The sequence below is a fragment of the Carcharodon carcharias genome, chromosome 1 (genome assembly GCF_017639515.1).
Source record: "Carcharodon carcharias isolate sCarCar2 chromosome 1, sCarCar2.pri, whole genome shotgun sequence".
Taxonomy (NCBI): Eukaryota; Metazoa; Chordata; class Chondrichthyes; order Lamniformes; family Lamnidae; genus Carcharodon; species Carcharodon carcharias.
Genome location: NC_054467.1, coordinates 76781164 through 76801420, shown reverse-complemented (window position 1 = coordinate 76801420; position 20257 = coordinate 76781164). Strand labels below are relative to the sequence as shown.

General features: G+C 40.0%; 1 protein-coding gene across 3 annotated transcripts in view; it reads right to left on the bottom strand.

Moving 5' to 3' along the window:
- The window catches only part of klhl2 (kelch-like family member 2), a 151659-nt gene that overhangs the window by 45096 nt on the left and 86306 nt on the right, over nucleotides 1-20257 (bottom strand). For all 3 annotated transcript variants that reach the window (XM_041189927.1, XM_041189937.1, XM_041189947.1), the window contains 2 exons: nucleotides 19206-19368; nucleotides 9895-10004 (listed from right to left, as the gene is read on the bottom strand). In XM_041189927.1, the coding sequence (XP_041045861.1) occupies nucleotides 9895-10004; nucleotides 19206-19368 (273 nt within the window). The remainder of the gene's footprint in view (nucleotides 1-9894; nucleotides 10005-19205; nucleotides 19369-20257) is intronic.

The window sequence follows — 20257 nt, the reverse complement described above, 5'->3', positions numbered from 1 at the left end:
GATCACCACTGATCACAACCATAACTAGACCAGTTATTTAAATATTGTGATTACAAGAACAGGTCAGAGGCCGAAAATTCTGCGACAAGTAACTCACCTCCTCGTTCCCCACTATAACAGATGCTGTTAGACCTGAGTTTTTCCAGCATTTTCTGTTTTTGTTCCTGATGGATCACCACTGATCACAACCATAACTAGACCAGTCATGTAAATATTGTGATTACAAGAACAGGTCAGAGGCTGAAAATTGTGCGACAAGTAACTCACCTCATTCCCCAAAGCTTGTCCACAATCTACCTTCAACAGCACCACCCAAGCCCATGACCTCCACCACCAAGAACAAGGATAGCTGTTATATGGGAACACACCACATCCAAGGTCCCCTCCAAGTCAGACACCAATCTGACCTGGAACTCTATGATCGCTCTTTCACTGTCACTGGGTCAAAATTCTGAAACTCCCTCCCTAACAACACTGTGGGCGTACCTAACACCACATGGACTGAAACAGTTCAAGGTGGTTCACCACCACCTGCTCAAGGGCAATTAGGGATGGACAATAAACACTGACGTTGTCAGCAACACCCACATCTTGGGAACAAAATGTTCTCTTTAAAAATGTGGCAATCTCACTAAAACAGATCACATATTCTCTTAAAAAAAGCCATTTGGCACCATGGAAAATTTCCCCAAGAGACAATTACAAAGCTTTTTTATGAAAAGCGCAGCACAATGATGCAATCGACATAGTCAAACCTATTTCATAAAGCTATTTAGCATTATTTTCCTGCATATAATGCTCACCATTTTACATTGGAAAGGTCTTTGAAACACTGCAGTCCATCTGGTAATAATGCTCGCACAATGGGGTTAGCTAGGGAACTTCAGGACACTCACGCATGAACAATGATGGTATAGTGATATAAATCAGAATACTGTGAGACTTGTAGGCAAGTAGTGCTCTCATGACATTGCTGTTCTTGCTCTCAAAAGATACAAGTAGCTGGGTGGGAGGCAGGTGAACATAAGAACTAGAAGCAGGAGTTGGTCTCATAGTCCCTTGAGCATGCTTTGCCATTCAGTAAGACCATGGCTGATCTTCAACCTCAATTTCCATATCACTTGATTCCCATCGAGTCCAAAATCTATCAAATTTAACCTTGAATGTACTCAAAAATTGAGCATCTACAGTGCTTTGGAGTAGAAAATTCCAAACATTCACACCCCTCCAAGTGAAGAAAATTCTTGTAATCTCAGTCTTAAATAGCTGACTCTTAACCTAAGACTAAACCTTCTAGTTCGAGATCATAAGAAATAGGAGGTGTAGGCCATTTGGCCCATCCAGCCTGCTCCACCATTCAATAAGATCATGGTTGATCATGGTGGCCTTAACTCTACTTTCCTGCCTGCCTCCAATAACACTCAATTCCCTCAGCTTTGAATATATTCAATGACCCAGCCTCCACTGCTCACTGAAGTAGAAAATTCCAAAGACTAACAACCCTGAGAGAAGAAATTCCTTTTCGTCTCCTAATTCTACATTCCCCCCGAGGGGAAACATCCTCTCAGCACCCACCCTGTTAAGCCCGCTCAGAATCTCATATGTTTCAATAAGATCACCTCCCATTCTTATAAACTCCAATGAGTTTAGGCCCAACCTCCCAACTTTTCCTCATAAGACAAGCTCTTCATCCCAAAAAACAGCCCAGAGTACCTTCTCTGAACTGATTCCAATGCAAGTATATCCCTCAAGTAATGAGGCCAAAACCGTAATAAAAACAGAAAATGCTGGAAAAACTCAGCAGGTTTGAACAGAATCAGCAGAGAGAGAAACAGATTTAATGTTTAGAGTTCATATTAAAAAGAGCTTCGTGCCTAGATGTGAAAGATATATTATATATAAATTACATACATGTCTATATCATCCTAGCTACTTTTTCCATTTTAAAGAAAATGATTTTATAAAGGTTTTACACTGACCGAAGCCTGACTATCAACAGCTCACACAGAAGGACTTTCCAGCCTTCAGAAAAAAACAAGGATCTTGTTATCTCTGATCGCAGAAATAAAATTCCAAGGCAATGCACATAAACCCTGTACATTTCCAGGGCAGAGCTCTGGTCAATGGAGACGATAGGTCTACAAGGACAAAGAGGCCCTGAAACCACAAACTTATTCATGTATGCAACATTAACCATCTCAAGAATCCAGACCAAGAATATATATCCTTTGTCCAAACCAAGGGGAAGCAGTGGAAGTTATGTCACATGACCCCCCATAAGCTGCTAGAGCCTGTAAGTTTGCCTTGTGGAGCTGAATCCAGGAAGGCTGCCATCTTCCATCAACAAAGTAGCAGCAGAAACAGAATTCTGTCCAGGCTTAAATTGTCTGGCTCTCAACTACACTGTTTTCTACTGGAATGTCTGAACTTCTATACCAGTGCCTACTGCAAAACTGATTCATTTCTACATAATTCTCCCATCGTGGAACTCAGCACTACTGGAAAGGTGAATCATCCTGCATCAGTTTTAGCTGGCTAACTTCTCTGATGGAATACACCATTGGACTTTTGATGAAAGCAAAATACTGAAGATGCTGGAAATCTGAAACAAAAAACAAAAAATGCTGGAAAAATTCAGCAGGTCTGACAGCATCTGTGGAAAGAAAGACAGAGTTAACGTTTCGAGTCAGTATGACTCTTCTTCAGAGCTAAAGGGAAGTAGAGATGTGGTGAAATATATACTGTTTAAGGGAGGTGGAACAATGAGGCTGGATAGAAGGCCAGCAACAGGTGGAGGCAAAGGAGAGATTGCGAAAGAAGTCAAACAAAAAGGTCAAAGGGTGGTTAATAGTGGTGGTACTGGCTAAAGGAGATGCTAATGGTGACATTAAGAGCGGAAAACAGAATGTGAAAATTGCAGGACCAGGGTAAGCACTCCGGAAAGTACCAGATGGCCCTAATGGGGGGGTAGGGGGCAGTTGAGGGAAAATGATCGAAAAGGCTAAAAGCTGGGGATAAAACAATGAATAAAAATAGAAATAAATTTGAAAAATAACAATGAAAATAAGTGGGAATAGATAAATGAATGGGTAAACTAAAAATAAAAATGAATATGGAAAAAAGAGGGGGGGATTAAAAAGGGGGCGGAGATGGAGGAGAGTACTCATGGTCTGAAGTTGTCGAATTCAATGTTAAGTCCGGAAGGCTGTAAAGTGCTTAATCGGTTCCTCCAGTTTGCGTTGAGCTTCACTGGAACACTGCAGCAGGCCAAGGACAAACATGTGGGCATGAAAGCAGGATGGCATGTTGAAATGGGAAGTGACAGGAAAGTCTGAATCATGCTTGCAGACAGACAAAGGGTGTTCCGCAAAGCGGTCACCCAGTCTGCGTTTGGTCTCTCTAATGTAGAGGAGACCAGATTGAGAGCAGCGAATGCAGTAGACCAAATTGAGGGAAGTGCAAGTGAAGGGCTGCTTCACTTGAAAGGAGTGTCTGGGCCCTTGAACGGTGAGGGCGGGTGGGGGGAGTGAAGTGTAGGGGCTGCACCTTCTGTGATTGCATGAGAAGGTGCAGTGGGAGATATAGGCGAGGTAGGTGTGGGAGTCGGTGGGCTCGTAATGAATATTAGTGGACAGTCTATCACCAGAAATTGAGTCAGAGAGGTCAAGGAAAGGAAGGGAAGCGTCGTAGATGGACCATGTGAAATGATGCATGGGTGGAAATTGGAAGCAAACTCAATAAATTTTTCCAGGTGCAGACGAAAGCATGACGCAGCACTGAAACAATCATCAATGTACTGAAAGAAGAGTTGTGGGAGGGGGCCTGAGTAGGACTGGAAAAAATAATGTTCCACACACCCCACAAAGAGACAGGCATAACTGGGGCCCATGCGGGTACCCATAGCCACACCTTTTATTTGGAGGAAGTGAGAGGAGTTGAAGGAGAAATTGTTCAGAGAGAGAACAAGTTCAGCCAGACGGAGAAGAGTGGTGGTGGATGGGGATTGTTCAGGCCTCTGTTCAAGGAAGAAGCGGAGAGCCATCAGACCATCCCGGTGGGGGATGGAGGTGTAGAGGGATTGGATGTCCATCGTGAAGAGGCAGCGGTCAGGGCCAGGGAACTGGAAATTGTTGATATGATATAGGGCATCAGAGGAATTGCAGATATAGGTGGGAAGAGGCTGGACAAGGGGAGAGAGAATGGAGTCAAGATAGGAAGAAATGAGTTCCCTGGGGCAGGAACAGGCTGACACAATCGGTCTACCGGGACAGGTTGGACTTTTGATTCTAGATTCACATGAAACCATAATTCTTATTTTGCCTGTGGCCTTTGCCCTGTACCTCTTTCTTTCCATTCTCTCTCTTTAATTGTGTGAATGTTCTGGGGACTACGTGCGAACCCCATCCCCGCGGTTTTTTGAGCGCATGTCAAATAAACTAACCCTCAGATTTTACCCTATCTCGTGTTTGTTGTGGAGTTATTAATAAAGGATTGGGTCACTCCAAAAACTGAAGGTTTGGGGAAAATATGCCACCACTTATAAAGGGGGAAATCAAAAATCAAAAAACACCTTTCTGCTTAGGTGGTGAGGGGGGAAATCAGGGCTGTTTTCAATTAAACCCACTCCTGTCCCTAAACAAGAGTCATATGGAATCGAAATGTTAACTCTGTTTTTCTCCTCACAGAAGATGCATTTTCCAGCATTTTCTGTTTTTAGTTCAGATTTCCAGCATCTGCAGTATTTTGCTTTTATTTAAGAGAACAAAACTGTACATAGTACTCGAGATGTCGTCTCACCAATGCCCTGTACAGTTGCAGCAAAACTTCCCTGCTTTTATCACAAAATCACAGAATTGTTACAGAGGAGATGGCCAGTTAGCACATCGCATCTACACCATACTCCATCCACCACACAGTAAAGGCAGACATTCCATTTGCCGTCCTAATTACTTGTTATACTTGCATGCTAACCTGTTGTGATTCATGTACAAGGATGCCCAGATCTCTCTGTACTACAACATTCTGCAGTCTCTCACTATTTAAATTATATTGTGCTTTTCTACTTTTCCTGTCAAAGTGGACAGAAGGTGAGACACTCATCATAGCATACGCAGCCTCTGCACTACTCTTTGTAGACATGGTGACAAATTGAGAAAAAGACTGACATTTATATAGCACCTTTCATGACATTAGGACATCACGAAGTGCTTAACAGCTAAGGAAATACTTTTGAAATTTAGTCATTGTTGTAATGTAGGAAATTAGACAACAAATTTATGCACAGCAAACTCCCACGTACAACAATATGATAATGACTAGGAATCCCTTTCAATGGTGTTAAACGGGTGAGTACACCAGGGAGAACTCCCCTGCTCTTCTTTGAAATATAGTGCCATAGGGTCTTTTGCATCCATGCAATGGGGTAGACTGGGCCTTGGTTTAACATCTCATCTGAAAGATGGCACCTCAGACAATGCAGCAGCCCCTCAGTACCACACTGAAGTTTCAGCTTAGATTATCAAGCCTCTGGAGTGGAACTTTCTGACTCAGAGCTGAGATTTCTGTCACTGAGCCATGGATGACACCTAAAAGCAAGGTAGCTTTGTCTCGTTCGAGACTGTGGCACTTATATAGGCCAAATGTTACCTGATACCATTCAGACCAAGCTTGGACATTGTCCAGGTCCTGCTGTCACCTAACATGGACTAGTTCATTAATTTAGAAGTTGTGCATGGAGCAGAACACTGTGAAATCAGTGAACAGTCCCACTTTTGACCTGAAGTCAGGTGGTCCTCGACGAAACAGCTGAATATGATGAGGCTGAGGGTATTTCTGTAAGGAATTGCTGTAACCATGTCCTGAAGCTACAATGACTGACCTCTAACAATCACAACTATCTTTTGGTATGTCAGACATAACTTGAGCCGCTGGAGGGCTTCTCTTTGACACCTTCTCCACGCACTCCCCCCACCCCCACTCCTACCATCCAAAGATCTTAATCTTTTTTGTACTTAGTCCAATGCTGTTTTGATGTTGAGTCATGACTCCCACCTCTTCTTTAGCATTCAGCTCTTCTGTCTGTGACTGTAGCAAGACTATTGTGACTATGATGAGGTCCGTGACTAAGCATTTCTGATATATTCTGAACTGAGTCATTGAGCAGTGTCCCATTAAGTATTAAGGGAATCATAGGTTATGGGGAAAAGGCAAGAAAGTGGAGCTGAGGATTATCAGATCAGCTATATCTCACTGAATGGCAGAACAGATTTGATGGGCCGAATGGCCTACTTCTGCTCCTCCGTCTTATGCAGTAGGTGTCGCTGCATTGCACTATTGATGATTCCCTCTATGACTTTACTAATAACTGTGACGATGTATATAATTAGTAATTGGCTTGGGTAGAATTATGCTTTTTGGGAATAGGACACAACTGGGTACTCATTAATAATGTGTGGTAGACACCAACATCATAGCTATATTAGAACAGCATTGCTAGGGTGAAGGTTTAGCTCTGGTGCACAGGCCATTAACCCAAGGCCCACAGATTTTGATGCGTGCAGTGCCTCTCAACGTCACATGGAGAACATCAGGCTGGCCGGACACTGGCTTTTTGAGAGTGGAAACTCAGCAAGAAGCACAGTAGGATCATCTGTTTGCCACTTTTACAGTTTACAAATACGTCAGCTTTGTCTCTTGTACAAAAAGTTGGATTCACCATATTTGAGGTGGAAGATGCTCACAGACTCTCTTCCTCCTGTTGATTACTTCACGTCCATTATCATTCTCAACTGAATGTGGAGGAATTCAAAGGTTTTCTGCCACTACTTCGCTCTGCTTATGTTTATCAAGCAGATCACAGCTTGTCTGGCTTCTCCCCTCAAGACACCAAAGTCTAATTGTTTTAAATAGCCAAGCCCCAAGATCAATTAGATAGAGCTGTGTTTACGGGGAAAGCTTCCCAGGAGGCTGACAACTTTTATTTTTATTCATTCACGGGATGTAGGCTTCACTGGCTGGGCCAGCATTTATTGCCCATCTCTAGTTGCCCTTGAGAAGGTGGTGAGCTGCCTTCTTGAACCGCTGCAGACCCTGTGGTGTAGGTACACCCACAATGCCGTTAGGAAGGGAGTTCCAGGATTTTGACCCAGCAACAGTGAAGGAACAGCGATATATTTCCAAGTCAGGATGATGAGTGACTTGGAGGGGAACTTCCAGGTGGTGACGTTCCCATCTATCTGCTGCCCTTGTCCTTCTAGGTGGTAGAGGTCGAGGTTTGGAAGGTGTTGCATAAATTTATAATTGCTCCCCAAGAACAGAAGCAACCAGCAGGAAATGACTGTCTTTTTCTTTAAAAATAAAAGAACTACTTGTTTATCGGTAGATTCCTTAACTATTCAGGTGTTGTTTGCGGCTGTGGCATGACTATGATATGCAAGCCAATCAAGTGCAAATGTGATGCTTTCAAATATAATAGACGCACTACACAATTCATTATATATTAGTTGATCTCCCATGGCATTGTCCACAGTGAGTCCATCACTCATGTAAAGCTGATGTCTTGTTACAGTTAACATTTACTATGTCATGTCTAAAATTAACACTGCACTAAACACTGCAGACCTCCTACATTGTCGTGCAATTTCAAATATCAACATACCCGTAAGTATAAGCAATCTTAAATGATAGAAGTGTAAAATTTAAACTGATTGATCAAATCTGACTCCGTGAATTAAAATGTTTACAATGAGTTAAATATGGAATTAATTTACAAAATATCACACATTCATTGCTCCCAATGCAGTTTCCTTTACATTGGAGCGACCAAACGCAGACTGGGTGACCGTTGTGCAGAACACCTTCGGTTTGTCCGCAAGCATGACCCAGACCTCCCTGTCACTTGCCATTTCAACATACCATCCTGCTCTCATGCTCACATGTCTGTCTTTAGCCTGCTGCATTGTTCCACTGAAGCTCAACACAAACTGGAGGAACAGCACCTCATCTTCCGACTAGGCACTTTACAGCCTTCCGGGCTGAATATTGAGTTCAACAATTTTAGATCATGAACTCTCTCCTCCATCCCCATCCCCCTTTCCGAACCCCCCCTTTTTTTGCAATAATTTATATAGATTTTTCTTTTCCCACCTATTTCCATTAGTTTTAAATGTATTTCCATCTATTGTTTTATCTCTACCTTTTAGCCTATTTCGATTCCTTCATCCCACCCCACCCCCACTAGGGCTATCTGTAACTTGCTTGTCCTGCTTTCTACCCTTAATTAGCACATTCCTTAGATAATATTACCATCTTCAACACCTCTTTGTCCTTTTGTCTATGACATCTTTTGGTTATCTCCACCTATCACTGGCCCTCTATCCAGCGTTAACTGTGTTCCTCTCTGCAGATGCTGCCAGACCTGCTGAGTTTTTCCAGGTATTTTTATTTTTGTTTTGGATTTAATTTACAAAATTTCCGCAGTTTTTTGCTTTTAACTGAAATTTGAGTGACCATTGAAATACATGAGGCTCACACTTTATTTACTACATGTCTGGAATACTGTGTGCAGTTTTCGTCTCTGGAGTTTAGAAGAATGAGAGGAAATTTCATTGAAACCTATAGGACTCTGAGGGGGCTTGACAGGAGAAATTGTTTCCGCTGATTGGGGAGTCTAAAACACAGGCGCCAATCATTTAGGACTGAGATGAGGAGAAATTACTACACTCAAAGGATTATGAATCTTTGGAATTCTCTACCACAGAGGGTTGTGGGTGCTCTATCGTTGACTACATTTAAGGCCGAGAGAGATTTTTGGTCTCAGGTAATTAAGGGATATGGGGAGCAAGTGGGAAAATGGAGTTGAAGCACAAGATCAGCCGCGATCATACTGAATGGTGGAGCAGGCTCAATGGGCCACGTAGTTTACTCCTGCTCCTATTTTATGTGTTCTAGGCTCATCTCTCTAATACACAATGCAATTTATAGCTGAATTCACTATTCTGCACACACCTGTTATCTTCAGCTTCCAGGCTGACAGCTTTTCTTATACTTTTGCTTCATAACCATTAAATTTCCGCAACAACATTGCCCATATTTATATTCTACAACAGCATACAGGTAGCGAATCTCTATTCCCATACTAAAGCTACACTATGAACAAGTTAAAGAAACAGAACATAATACCTGAAGAAATGTTCACTGATGCGAATTTACACTGCTTTTTTGACTAATCATATAGAAACAAAAAGGGCAAGGAATGCTTGCCATTGCAGAAATTCATAAAATCTATTAATCCACCAGGCACTGACAGCTGGCGAGTCGAGCTAGATAGATGTGTGCCTTGATTGTTCAGATTTGTTCCAAACGTAAGTGAAATTTATATTCACTGTTTAGGAAAAAGGTGCATCAGAATGAGTGGATTATAAAAGGTCATAACTCTGCAAAGGTACGGGAAGCACAGGAGCTTCACTTTGAATGAAAACTTAAGTACGTCAAACGTTTGTTTCCATAATTATTTGGTCCAGCTTTGATTTTATGTTTTTTTCTGGAAAACCTGAAAGACACACCATTAAAAAAGAGTCAACCTAAATATTTCAGTCACATTCGATCAATACACTAAAATCTTCCATAACAATGTGAAAGGGAAGGACAGACTTGCCCTATTTTTGGGGTCAGTGCCACATTTTCCAAACTACAAGTACGGGAAAACAACTGGTTCAAAGTCTTGGCCATTCTCCTCATCTGGTGGAAAGGAAACGTGCAAAACCAGGAATGTATTTCTACCACCGAACCTTTCAGCCATTCTTGTAGGCAAGATTCTGGTTTTAACTGGATATTCTCACATTTATATCAATTTCAACTTGTTAGAAGTTTTCCAATATTACTTTTGTGCTTTACCTTTTCTTCTGATGAGATTGTAAGCATGTCACTGGCAATCAGACTGCACACTTGATCTATACCAAGATTGAGGAATTCCTCTCCCAGCACAACCTCTGAGAAATGCTGTTCTGTTCAAAGGAAAAAAAATGTTATTGCACAAATTAATTTGGTTTTAAAAAAGTTAGTGTTCCTTAAAACCAGGACAATCAACAGAAACAAATACATGTAAAGAATCCAAAGAAAAACAAGTGCAGTAAGCATAAAAATATAATGGAAAATGCAGGAAATACTCAGCAGGTCAGGCAGCATCTGTGGAGAGAGCGACAGACAGAATTAATATTTAAGGTCACTGACCTATCGTCAGAACTTTCATCAGTTATTCACTTTTATAAGCGAAAAAAAATGCTTTTACTGCTACTGCTCTCACTGTGAAGTGGTGCCCAGATTACTATGGTTTCATGTTTATGGAAATGTAATGCTGATGATGTGAATATAATACATATAAGGGCATTGTTTAAAAACAGTCAAAGGTCACATTTTTCTCCAAAACAAACGTTACAAATTCCTTAGAGGAATAGACAAGTGATATTTTCTTCATGATTTCATTTACATAGATGAAGTATAACATTACGTTGCTGCAATATTTTTCCAAGCAAAAGTACTGCATTAAGTCCTGAATCTCTTATTTTCCTAACAACTCTGACTACAACATTGTTTTGGCCTCTACTTTCATAAGGCAAGGCTGGGTGCCACTTGGTGCGACACGCCCTTTGTCCAGCCAGTTCTGCTTTAGCTTCTGCATAACATGAACAGTATTACCAGGTGACAACCACGGATAGAGGTTTGCATGATAGTCACAACAGTACTTTGTTTGCTGCTTCTTCTGAACTCTTACTCTCAACCACTTGGTTTATGAAGACACCTGAGAGGTTGTCTTTAAAAGCTGTAGCAGATGCAACAGTCCATTAGAGGTTGTTCTGGAGAGAGGCCATTCTCCAGCAGTGAGTAATTATATTATATATATAAATAAATATATAAAAAGATCACATGACTTGGAGCGTCATAATCTAAAAATAATGTGCTTTTAGTTGTATTCTACCCCAATTCATACCATTGTAAAAAGGTTGGGCATCAGCAAAAACCTCTTCTGGTATTCATTTATTCAGCAAATCGATTTCAATACTTAAATAACCAATTCGCTACTAGCATTTTTCAAATGGCACACTTCAGGTTAATTAGAACACTGACAAACAAGTATGGCACACTAATTTTGCATTCAAAACATACAAAACAATTTCTGCCATAGCCTTGTGATAATCAGATATGGAGTGAGTGACTTTGTGGCTGGATCAATGAGTGAGGCAAGAAGCACATTCTTTCACTTGACCTTTCATATCTGATTCAAGCTTAGTCAATACCTAACCTCATGGGCTTCTCAGTTACAATGCTCAATACCAAAATGTCCCAATTTAATCATGTACACTATAAGGAATTGTAATTCTGCTTAATCATGGGCAATTCCTCATTAATTTATGCAACCCACTATTTCCATGAAGCACAACTCCTTTTGCATGCATTTTTTATGGTATCTTGAAGAAAATGCATAAGTACCTTATGCAATGAACTCTCCATTGAGACTCTGGTCTTGATTCTATGAAACCATCTGCACATATACTATCATTTTATTAAGACTGGAACTCTGAGAACCTGAGAGTTACATTTCTTCAATTTTTGTATTTTTGGTTGACAGATTTCTTTAACGTGATCAAAGGCTTATGATCACGAGTCTAAATTTCTACAATCTATATTTTGTGAGAGAAACAGCCTCCGATGGAAACACTGGCAAGCCAAATGTTGTTTGTGGTTCATCATCTATTTGGACTCTGTTACTGTTACTGAACAAGACTGGAATCAAGAACAAAATTTCTAAATTTGGGATTGGGGAGTGGGGGAGAGAGTCAATTACAAGGAGCAATGCAACTAATTACAGGAGGATATTAATAATTGCAGAATGAGCAAATAATTAGAAAACAAAATTCAACACAGATAAATGTCAGGTAGTACATTTTGGTAGGAAGAATAGGAAGGTCACATTATCTGGAAGGTGCAGGTCCAGTTGAGGTAGAGGGAAAAAGGGATTTCAGAGCATAAATCCGTCAATCACTAAATGTTGCACCAAAGGTTATTGAGGCCATAAAAATAAGCAAACCAAACACAAGGTTTTATTTCTAGAGGAGTAAAATTGAAAAGTAGGGAAGCTATGCTAAACCTGTATCGAACTTTGGTTCGATCGCACTTCAAAGCGCTGCATGCAGTTCCGGTTATAATATTATGAAAAGGCATTGGAGAGGGGGCAGAGAACGTTTACAAGGATAATACCAGAAACGTCTTGGTATACATATCAGAAAAGAATTGACAGGCTGGGTCTTCTGTCTTGAAAAAAGATTCAGGGGTAACCTAATAGCAGTTGCTAAAATTGTGAAAAGCTTTGAGAGTTGATACAGAGGGAATGTTTTCTCTTGTGGGGGAGCAGCTTAACTAGTGGCCATCAATATAATGTCAACAAAAAATCCAAATCGGAATTCAGAGAAAACTTCTCCACCCAAAGAGTGGTAAGAATGTGGAACTCATTAACACAGGGAGTGGTTGAAGCAAACAGCATGGATGCATTTAAGGAGAAGCTAGACAAGCATGTGAGGGAGAAGGGAATAGATGGTTAAAATGGTACATTTAGATTAAAAAAAAATTAGAGACGGCTCAGAGGAGCATTAACATGGAGTAGTTGGGCCGAATAGCCTGTTTCTACATTCATTAGAGATGCACATCTGCCCTGAATGCCACATAATAGACAGCTTCTTTGTGCAACATTGGTGCTGGATCTAATAAACTTAATTAAAAATATTGGTTTGGAGCTCAAATGGCTCCGACTGTGATCTGTTCAATTCAGTCTCAGAAAGCTGATCGAGACAAGTTATTTTAGGCAGGGCAACACAGCGGCAGTACAATCTTCTTCAGCATTCTAGGCTGCTAGGGGGCAACAAAAAAAAAATCATCCAGACTCATGTACCTAGATATTATTATATTATATTCATAGGGTAGACTTTGGTTATGATGACCTTGTGATCCAAATGTGAGCGTAGTACTAGAACACTCAAGCAGCTATGGAACTATATCCTAGGATAGTCCATGCATTCATCACCAAAATCAACCACACTTTTAAAATTGACATGTACATCTGTACACAAACATACATAGCCATCACAATTTGTGCACTTACAAGACAAAATGCAAAAGTAAGAAATGTAACAATTGCTGTGTAGACATCACAATTCAATTGTTCAAGATCAATTTTGAATTAGACAGCAAGTGAATTGACAACCTCAAGGAAACATTAAGCAGCTTACATAAATGATGTAGCCCAAAACAAAAAGGTAAAACAAAAGGGTGAAAAAAAAGTTTTAAAAAAAAGAAATTGAAGTCAGAAAAAACACACAAAGAAATTTGCTTACTGCACTCTATATATCTGTATTGGCTTACATTCTTTGTAAATATATGTAAATATATATTTAAAACATATAATTTTAACTGACTTGCCCTAACCCTACCAAGGAGCCACCAGGATTAGCATCTTACAGCCACCTGCATGAGGAACCAAAGATTGGGTTTTTTGCCCCCTACATACTCCCGCATCATCACCACCTCCCAAACCTGACCCCCACCAAACCCAGCCAACAAACATGATCAAAATGCTCAAGATGAGGGACGTTTGTGCTGGAGAACAAACGTATTTGCATTTTAATGCCTTCATGCCATATACAGGATGATTACAAGCAGAGTGAAGCTCTCTCTACTCTATCTCGAAGTGTCCCAGCTCTACCCACAGAAAAGCACCCTCTCCACTGCACCTGTGTGATATATTTTCCTAATTATCACACTAGTTACTTGGAGTCTTTTAGCAAAACTGTCAATTTTAGTTCTTTTAGAGCCAGTTTAGTGCTGTGGGCCACTCAGTCCCTTACACCAGTGTGCAACAGTTATCTAAATTTATATTCAGCAAACATCTCAAATGTTTAAAATACAAAATATTGGGTTAATGTACTGTAGATTATTTTAAAATTCTTATACTCCTTGATAAACTATAATTTATTGTAACTCACCCAGAATACTAAATGTTTTCTGTATCCAGTTATGTATTCTAAAAGAGTATGCAATAAGATTTTGTTTTTCTTTTAATTCTTTTCTAGAGTCTGGCAGAAGTAATTTAGAAAGGACATTTTCATTTTGCAATAAAAATTTACACATTAAAGCATTTTTTAAGGTTTACAACTCAAAAATAGATACTGTATAAAAGGACAGTATGTCATAAATACACATCAATACACACAAAGCACCAGAAGACTAATTTGTATGCAGTTCATGTCCAAATATCGAATACTTCTTCAGTCAGAATGAATTTTCATCAAGTATTTACTTTTATATAAAAAGGGAACAGATGGGTAATGGCAATATGGATTTACTGCAGATATGCCTGCCTCATTGTAACATATATAGAAGGAAAGAGATTTATGCATTACAAACTTTTGGCTCTTCCCATTAAACTTTTAACATGAATAAATTGAATAGGTATGTTAGATGCCACAGTATTTAAAAAACAAAACCCATGTGCAGTAATAAGATTAAGCAGACAATAGTGTGGCTCTAAAAACATCATTTGGAAACAAGACAACCAGCAGGCACCAAAAATGTGAGAAGTGTAAAAATTATTGTGAGCTGGTTGCGTAGTAAATAAACCAACCTACTCAAAATCAGAAGATGACTATTAATTTGTTAGAATGTAATTTGCATCTAGCTGACAAATGGAAAACTGCAACAACCAAGAAAGGTATTAGATAAGCTTTTGCTGTAACATTTACTGGTTGCTAAGGTGACTGCGAGAGGAGAAAATCAAGCATTGATATAGAATTCTGCTTAAGATGTTTCTCCTGAAGAATCAGCACCTTCATCAAACACAATTTTCATTAACTGAAAGACAGCTGCCTGGTTTTACAACCTATTGTTGAGAATCAAATACTGCAGCACTAAAAAAAATGCATAAAATTTCACTTTACCTGGTTGCCTTAGTACCAAAGTGTGTATAATTAAAAACTATAACCTTTTAAAGTTATGCACTGCACAATGGTTTTATTTCAACCCACAAGTCATGAAAATAGTCACAAAAACACAATTTTTTTTCTACTTTTCCTTGTTTTCTCCACCTCCAACACAGGCAAAATTGCATTTTATTCTCCTAGTCTCAAAAATGGGATAGTCCAGCTGCCAGAAACCATCATGGATACCAACCTTTTAACTTCTTGTTTTTTCCTCAACCAACCGATTTGGGAAGTTAATCAGTTTGACTTACATTAAACTTGGCACTACGCTACTTAAAAACTTTTGTAATCTAGAAATTAGCCTTTACAATGAAAACATGGCTTTCATGCCATTGGTCTGGGCTGTATTTGAATCCAGGTTCCAGGTGCAAAGAAAATAATAATTTTGAGCTCTTTCATCTGAGCAACCAGTAAAGTGGCATGCCCTCATATCTTTTCTAACAGGGGGTCAATGAATAGTAATTAAAGTTCCAGTGTGAGCAGACTTAGCTGATCTTAGCCAAAAGGACAACAAGAAACAATAACTGAACTCAGCAACTCTGCGACAGCGATACATTAATCATCCAGAATCTCCCCTGCTTCCTGATCGCTATCCAATGACCCCTGCTAGAAAATCTGTGAAGACATCAGATATCAGCATATTTTTTGGATCACGAGAAATTGCAAATTCCTCTGCAACATGTTATGGTTTAGGAATGAAATGCCCATATATTTTAAAACAAACCTAAGCCAAATGTCATTGGATCTTATTATCATTATTTGAGACAAACTATCACTTGTATGAGCAGTAAGTGATTTCTGAGTATTCATGAACAAATAGTTTAATTGACATAATCTTATTTTGTATGTCAGGGCAAGGACAGCAATCATTTATAAATTAATGAAAATGAATTACAAGAACACCATTTCAAGTACTTAACACATAATAAAGGAATTTTGCTTGTGGGAAATTATATCAATTTGAATGATCAACTTTGAACTAAATGAGCTAAAGTGCACTGTGGTACCCAGCAGTTTTCAAGCTGTAACCCAGTAAATCTATATAGAAACAACGATACACATTATTAATCACAGTCTACAACCATGCTAAAGGCACCAAGTCTAAGAGAGCAATGATGTGCCAAATAACTTGGCAAAAGGAAACTAGTTTATTTTTTATTCATAAAGTCTTTCAAATTTTACATAGACAATTGTACAATATTTGAAAACCCAAAAAAACTTTTTAGCTTTTGAATATAAAAATATAATTTCAATATTTTATGGGGAAGATATGAACTGGGTACTAATTAACTTAATATTTAGTCACCTCTAACAAAGTGGACATAATAGTAAATTGTTCTGAATATCAAGATTATTTCTTTTAAAAGCTCCACTTGGTTGCCATCTGCACTATCCTGTGTGGCAGTGAACCTTATAAGCGAGGGTGTCCTGGCTTTAATCTCTCAGTTACTTAACTCAGCTAGGGCAACAGTTGGGTTCTTACAGCTAGACTCAGCACAGATTTTTTTTTTAGATATATAAAGGGTAAGAGAGAGGCAGAAGTGGACATTGGGCCGCTGGAAAATGACGCTGGAGAAGTAGTAGTGCGGAACAAAGAAATGGACGAACTAAATAGGTACTTTGCATCAATCTTCATGGTGGAAGGCACGAGTAACATCCCCAAAGTTCAAGAGAGTCGGGTGGCAGGGGTGAGTATGGTGGTCATTACCAAGAAGGTGCTAGGAAAACTGAAAGGTCTGAAGGTGGATAAATCACCTGAACCAGATGGATTACACCCAAGAGTTTTGAAGGAGATAGCTGAAGAGATAGTGGAGGCGTTAGTGGTGATCTTTCAGGAATCACTCGAGTCAGGGAGAGTCCCACAGGACTGGAAAATCGCTAACGTAACCCCCCTGTTTAAGAAGGGAGTGAGGCAAAAGACGGGAAATTACAGGCTGATTAGCCTGACCTCGGTCATTGGTAAGATTTTAGAGTCCATTATTAAGGATGAGATTTCAGAACACTTGGAAGTGCATGGTAAAATAGGGCAAAGTCAGCATGGTTTCATCAAGGGGAGGTCATGCCTGACAAATCTGTTAGAATTCTTTGAGGAGGTAACGAGTAGGTTAGACAAAGGAGAGCCAATGGATGTTATCTACTTGGACTTCCAGAAGGTCTTTGACAAGGTGCCGACAGGAGGCTGCTCAGTAAAATAAGAGCCCATGGTGTTAGAAGCAAGGTATTATCATGAATAGAAGATTGGCTGTCTGGCAGGAGGCAGAGAGTGGGGATAAGGGGGTCCTTCTCAGGATGGCGGCCGGTGACTAGTGGAGTTCCGCAGGGGTCAGTGTTGGGACCACAACTTTTCACTTTATACATTAATGATCTAAATGAAGGAACTGAGGGCATCCTGGTTAATTCTATAGATGATACAAAGATAAGTGGCAGGATAGGTAGTATTGAGGAGGCAGGGAGGCTGCAGAAGGATTTGGACAGGTTAGGAGAATGGGCAAAGAAGTGGCAGATGGAATACAACGTGGGGAAGTGTGAGGTCATGCACTTTGGTAGGAAGAATAGAGGCATAGACTATTTTCTAAATGGGGAGAGAATTAAGAAATCTGGAGTGCAAAGGGACTTGGGAGTCCTAGTCCAGGATTCTCTTAAGGTTAATTTGCAGGTTGAGTCGGTAGTTAGGAAGGCAGATGCAATATTGGCATTTATTTCCAGAGAACTAGAATATAAAAGCAGGGATGTGCTGCCGAGGCTTTATAAGGCTCTGGTCAGACCACATTTAGAATATTGTGAGCAATTTTGGGCTCCGTATCTCAGGAAGGATGTGCTGGCACTGGAGAGGGTCCAAAGGAGGTTCACGAGAATGATCCCAGGAATGAAAGGTTTAACATATGAGGAACGTTTGAGGACTCTGGGTCTATACTCAATGGAGTTTAGAAGGATGAAGGGGGATCTGATTGAAACTTACAGAATACTAAAAGGCCTGATAGAGTGGATGTGGGGAAGATGTTTCCATTAGTAGGACTCGAGGGCACAGCCTCAGAGTAAAGGGAAGACCTTTTAGAACAGAGATGAGGAGAAACTTCTTTAGCCAGAGAGTGGTGAATCTATGGAATTCATTGCCACAGAAGGCTGTGGAGGCCAGGTCATTGAGTATATTTACGACCAAGATAATAGGTTCTTGGTTGGTAAAGGGATCAAAGGTTAGGGGGAGAAGGCAGGAGAATGGGGTTGAGAAACTTATCAGCCATGATTGAATAGCAGAGCGGACTCGATGGGCTGAATGGCCTAATTTCTGCTCTTATGTCTTATGGTCTTAGATTCCCTGCTGGTCATTAGCCCGAACTGCAAAATGTCTTTGTGTGAACACCAGAGGAGAACAAGATTGACCCTGGTTGAGATCAAATAAGACTGCCCAAACTGCCTAGAATCACATGACAAAAAACATGGGAGATACAACACAACAGGCCATTCAGGAAAGCTCTTGTGCTATTGTTTATAGTCCACACAAGTCTCATCTCATTCTATCTCCTCACTGCAGTCTTTCTGCATATCTTTCTATTCCCTTTCCTCTCATGTACTCGTCTAGTTTCCTTCTAAAGCACCCAAGCTGGATGCTTCAAACACTTCCTATGGCAGCAAGTTTCACATTCTAACTACTCCTTGAATAAAGAAATTTCTCCTCATTTCTCTGTTGGATTTATTATTCTTATATTTTTAGCCCCCAATTTTGGATCCCCCAAAGAGAAGAAACATTCTCCCCACATCTACTCTGTCCAACTCATTCATAATTTTAAAGGTCTCTCTCAGGTCATTTCTAGGTTTTTTTTCTGAAGAAAGATGTTCCAACTTGTTTAATCTTAACTACTCGGGCAAACTAATGGAAGATGGCCATCACTTATGAAATTATTCCCCAACAACTGGAGAAATTAGATGGGATGGGGTTGGAGGAGACAAGTTTTTTTGGTGTAATTTTCAATTTATTGTTGCAGTAGTTATCCCATCAAGCTGACCAGGTAAATATAAATTCTGGCCTTCAAAATCAATATGGTCTCTGGCATGCGCTGATATGTAGAATACACATAAAGAAAAACAAATTCCACAAATTACCTAAAAGATGCCAATTACATTAATTATTGGCCGTACATATGGCTTAAAGGTCACTGAGCTCTTTTGGGCAGCACTTGCCTGCATAGGTGTTGGCTTGATTCAAGAGTTCAGTGCAGGCATGCATGTCAGCAAAAGCTCGAATCCCTAAACAATTAGTAGAATGAAGCTGGGACTCCAGGAAATCACAACAGGTCTTTCTCACATCCTGTAACTGCAGTAGTCCTGCTGCTGGAAGTAATACCTGTTAATGAACACATTGCAACCGTCATAGGACATCAAGATCTGAACAACCAAAGTCACTGCACATTTTGACAGGATGACATCACATGCTAAGTGTCCCATAAACAGACAACACAAATACAAGTTTAAAGACTCAAACTGGACGAATTTCTTTACTTAATTGCCTTATGAAGTTAAGCAAATTTTGCAAAGTTTCTCTTCAAATTACTTGGGATTTTTTGCCTCCTGAGAAAGCAGAATTGCTACTGTGTTAACATAATGAATGCTACGCAAAGTTGTCGAATCCGACTAACGTGAGAATTGATGGGTGTTATAGCATTTTAAATTTATATCCTGTACGCCAGTGACAATTTAGAATTTCAGGTCTGCCAAATGGCACAGAATATTACGTGAAAATTTATCAAGCTGTCAGTTGGCTCACTAGTTAATAAGTGGGCGCCACCCACCGCAACCCCACCCCGTATAGCACACCAATCAGAATGTCCAAAGTTCAATTTTCTGTCTCTGGGGGTTGTCTGATTGCAGTTAGGGCTGCAAATGAGACACTACATTTAGCATCAACAATCTGTCTAAAGAGGTGTAAAAAAGTCAGAAATCCTATTCCTGAGCACGCACGTGCTAAATTTGTCCAGAAACAAAACCAGTCTTCCTTCACAACCAGGACTGAAATTCCTTACAATCCCAAAAATCTGTCAACAGCCTTTCAATAGGTCAAATAAAAAGAAAAAAAAATGCAGATGCTGAAGCTGAAACAAAAACAGGAAGCACCAGAAATGCTCAGCTCAATCAGCACCTGTAAAAAGACAAGCTAATAGTCTGAAGGTAAACCTTAGTCGGAATCGATGATGTCTTTTCCTCGTACAAGATGTTACTGATCTGTTAGGCATTTT